Source organism: Otolemur garnettii, unplaced genomic scaffold (assembly GCF_000181295.1).
Source record: "Otolemur garnettii isolate 467f Iridium unplaced genomic scaffold, OtoGar3 scaffold00152, whole genome shotgun sequence".
NCBI lineage: Eukaryota > Metazoa > Chordata > Mammalia > Primates > Galagidae > Otolemur > Otolemur garnettii.
Window position 1 is genome coordinate 1,321,792 of NW_003852547.1, and position 4,385 is coordinate 1,326,176.

The 4,385-nt window shown below is 38.2% G+C and overlaps 1 protein-coding gene across 1 annotated transcript in view; it reads left to right on the plus strand.

Annotated features, from left to right (window-relative positions):
• LOC100956112 (zinc finger protein 224) overlaps positions 1-4,385 on the plus strand; it is a 20,318-nt gene that overhangs the window by 6,735 nt on the left and 9,198 nt on the right. The window contains exon 2 of the mRNA XM_023518951.1: positions 2,182-2,275. Coding sequence (XP_023374719.1) covers positions 2,261-2,275 — 15 coding nt within the window. The 5' untranslated portion in view covers positions 2,182-2,260. The remainder of the gene's footprint in view (positions 1-2,181; positions 2,276-4,385) is intronic.

The window sequence follows — 4,385 nt, forward strand, 5'->3', positions numbered from 1 at the left end:
AGCAACCTCCAACTCCTGGGCTCAAGTGAGTTTCCTGCCTCAGCCTCCTGAGTACGTGGGACCACAGTGCCCGCCACAACGCCCGACTATTTTTTGGTTGCAGCCATCATTATTGTTTGGCGGGCCCGGGCTGGATTTGAACCCGCCACCTTAGTTGTATTTGGCTGACGCCTTAGCCACTTGAGGCACAGGCACCAAACCATAGCAGTGTACATTAATACTATCATGGGGTACAGTGTATTGTTTCTGTATACAATTTGAAATACTTTCATCCATCTGGTTAACATAGCCTTCATATTTTTTTCTTAGTTATTATGTTAAGACATTTATTCTACCCCACATTGATTTTTTTAAAAAAACATATTCTAGAGATATGGTCTCATTGTTGCCCATCCTGGAAGTGGGCATTCTACTATAACCTCTCCTGCATGTATTCATTCATTTGTTCAATCATAAATATTCTATCAATATGGACTCAGAACCAACTCGTTAATTTAAGTGACATATATATCAACAAATATTTTTCCAACTTTATTGAGGTATATTTTACATATCATAAAACTTATTTCAGGTGTACATCCAATGATCTTTAGAATGTTTGCCAACTGGCTGGGTGCGATGGCTCATGTCTATAATCCTAGCACTCTGGGAGGCTGAGGCAGCTGGATTGCTTGAGCTCACAAGTTCGAGACCAGCCTGAGCAAAAAGCAAGACCCTGTCTCTACTAAAAAGTAGAAAACTGAAGCAAGAGGATCACTTGAGCCCAAGTTGGAGGTTGCTGTGAGCTATGATACAATGGCGCTTTACCCAGGGAAAGACTCTGTCTCTAAAAATAAAAAAAGAATGTTTGCCAACTGGAGTAACCATCACTCTAATTCAGTTTAGGTCATTATTATCACCCACTTGAATTCCTAGCCACTTACAGTTAAACCTCATTTTCACCTTAAATCCAAAGCAATAACTAACCAACTTTCTCTATATATACATTTACCTACTCTGGACATTTCATAGAAATGGAATTAACCATATATGGTCCTTTGTGACTGACTTCTTTAATTTGGCATAATGTTTTTAAGGTACATGCATGTTGTAGCATGACTCAGTACTTCATTCCTTTTAATAGGTGAATAACATTCCATTGTATGAATACAAGGTCTGACAATTAAGTTCACAAACTTGCTACCCAGGGCTTATATTGGCAGCACTATGCAAACAACTTGGCAAGGTGTCATAACCTTGGTGTATCAGTGTCTCACATCATGTGCATGTTGACATGTGGTGGTGTTGCTGAGTGGCATTCATTGTTGTTGTGTGTTTTTGTGTGCCATCATGAGAATTTGGAGCTTTAATTAGACCAAAGAACAAACATTCACAAAAGCAAAAATTTCTTGCTAAGCTTGGCAAGAGTAGAAGTGAAATCAGGGACATGTTAGTCCAAGTTTAGGGGGATAATGCCATGAAGAAAACTGCTGTGTACAAATGGGTTAAACGTTTTTCTGAGGGGAGAGAAAGCATCACTGATGAAGAGAGGTCAGGGCAGCCCGTAACAAACAGAACTGAAGAAAACATTACAAAAATTTATCAAGTTGTATGTCAAAATTGTCAGTTGAGTGTGAGAAGCATAGCAGACCAAGTAAACATCTAAAGAGAAAATCTTGGCCAACAACTTGTGGCTCTTGCCTCATGACAATGCCCTGGCTCATATAACACTGTCTATGAGGGAGTTTTTAGCTAATAAACAAATAATTGTATTGGAGCACCCTCACTACTCACTACCAGTGTCTTTTTTCCTTACCCAAAGATGAAGAAAATACTGAAAAGAAGACATTTTGATAACATTTGCCACATCAAGGGTAATACAATGACTGCTTTGATGGCCATTCTAGAAAAAGAGTTCCAAAATTGCTTTGAAGGGTGGACGAGGCCCTGGCATCAGTGCATAGCTTCCCAATTCAGCAGTGAGGTATACAGTAATTTTTCTAGGATGAGTTTGCAAACTTAATTGTCAGACTTTGTATGCCACAATTTGTCTATCCATTTACCCACAGGAGGGCATTTTCATAGTTTGCAGTTATGAGTTATTACAAATAATGCTGCCAAGAACATTCTCCTGCTAATTCATAATACACATGCCTATTGCTGGGTATCATCCCTGGCTACCCTTTCGTGTGTCTCTTTCAGGCACATTCTAGACACGATTTTGCCTTCCCATGAACTGCATAACTCAGGACTCCGCAAATTTCCAGAAGTTGAATTAAAAATGACCACGTTCAAGGTAAGTAAGGCTTGCCTCTCTTGGTGTTAAAATTTCGTCTCACTGCTCAGATTGTCATGTGTTTTACTCTGTCTTGGGAAGACTCAAGGAGAACAACAGGCATTTGAGGACCTGTTGGGTGCCAGGTGCTTCCTTTGCCTCTTTTGTGTTGCCTTTGCATTTAGTTTTACTTATTGTTTTCTTTTCTTTTCCTTTTTTTTCTGACAGAGTTTTACTCGATCACCCTTGGTAGAGTACTGTGGTGTCTTAGCTCACAGCAACCTCAAACTCTTGGGTTCAAGTGATCCTCTTGCCTCAGCCTCCCAAGTAGCTGGGACTACAGGCCCCTGCCACAGCACCTGGCTATGTTTTAGAGATGGGATCTTGCTCTGGCTCAGGCTGGTCTCAAACCTGTGAGCTCACGCAATCAGCCCACCTTGGCCTCCCAAGTGCTGGGATTACAGGGGGAGCCACCACACCCGGCCAGCACTTACTTTTTTCTTGTATCATTTTTTTTAATGGAGTAGAGGAAATAGTAGGAATAGATAATTCTTTTACTATACTTCCCTGCTCACATCATTTGCTACTTTTTTCTTACAGTCTTCCTCATGTATATTCATAACTGTGTTTGTATCAATAGTCACCTAATTTAAATTGTACACTTTTCATTTAATACTATATAATGTTCATTTTTTATGGTTCCCTCATATTCTCAATGAATCGATGTGCCTTTTTAATTACTTTCCACTCACTGACACTAGGAACTCAATTTTGAAAATGTACTTTTTCACAGATGTGCCTTTGACATGTGCCTTATTGGCTGTTTGCTAGATGGGGTATCCACACGTGGCACAGCACCGCAGGCTGTAACTGGGGCTTCACTCAAGTCTTGTTGGAGGTTTTCAAACAGGAAGAGCTAGATTCTGTTTCCCCATGCCTGAGTCATGCCTTGTGTGTATTTTATTTACTGGCCTTTTCTTATTCTTTTATGTGATAAGGAATTTGACCAAAGTAGTAGGTGACCTTAGAATAAATGTCCTTGATACCAACAGATTTTTCCAGTGACTTGTATTTTGTTCCTTCAGTTACTCCTCCAAATAGCTGAAGGAGGCTGTTCTCAGTCTGATCTTCATTTTAAATACGTGAACTATGAGAAACCTGCTTGGGCTCAGGTAGTAAACCAGGAATCAGGAATTCTGCACCAGTTAAAGACAGAAACAAAAAGACTGAAAGAATTTTCAATTGAGTGCCCTCTGCCCTGTGGTATGGAGATCTGGAGTACCCTGTTGAGTGATGTCATCCACAGATGGCATCCTCTCTGTCCCCATGTCAGGGTAACTTGTTTTCTTCCTGACATGGCGCCTCCTCAGGTGGACCCAGCTCGTCAGGCACCCAAGGCAGTGATTGCCGTAGTCATTATAGAAAATCTTTAAATTTCCTATGGCAAAAGATGTCTTATACTAGATTATTAGAAAATGGTGAAAATATTTACCACTTAGATAGCTAAAAAAGACAGAATCTAAAACTAGAATGTTACACATAGAATAGAGAAGAAAAATGAAAGAAATATGAATAAACAACATTACAAGGGAAGTATAAAATAAGAAATAGAGATAGTTAATAAATATTTGATGAGGTGATGGCATTCATTTATAATCAAATAAATGAGAATAATAAAATGAATTCTTCCTAATCTCATTACTAAAATCCTTGCAAAATTGATAACTTTCTCTTGGTTAGCGTATAAAATAATCAGGGTACATATATCTCTTTAAAATATTTTAGAGTTTGGTAAAAAATTAAGGTCTGATCTTGTATGATCACAGTTTTAAACATTCTTCTTTTGACAATTTAATTTCGTTTCAAATCATTTCAAATTATTTTAAATAATCACACAGAAGAGTATCTATATAAAATGATGTTCTTTACAAGATTTGTAATAATAAAAAAATATATAAATTAAATATTCATTCTTTTTCTTTTTTATTTAATCATAGCTGTGTACATTAATGCAGTCATGGGGTACAGTGTGCTGGTTCTATATACAATCTGAAATATTTTCATCAAGCTGGATATTCTTTTTTTTTTTTTTTTTGAGACAGAGCCTCAAGCTATCCCCCTGGGTAGAGTG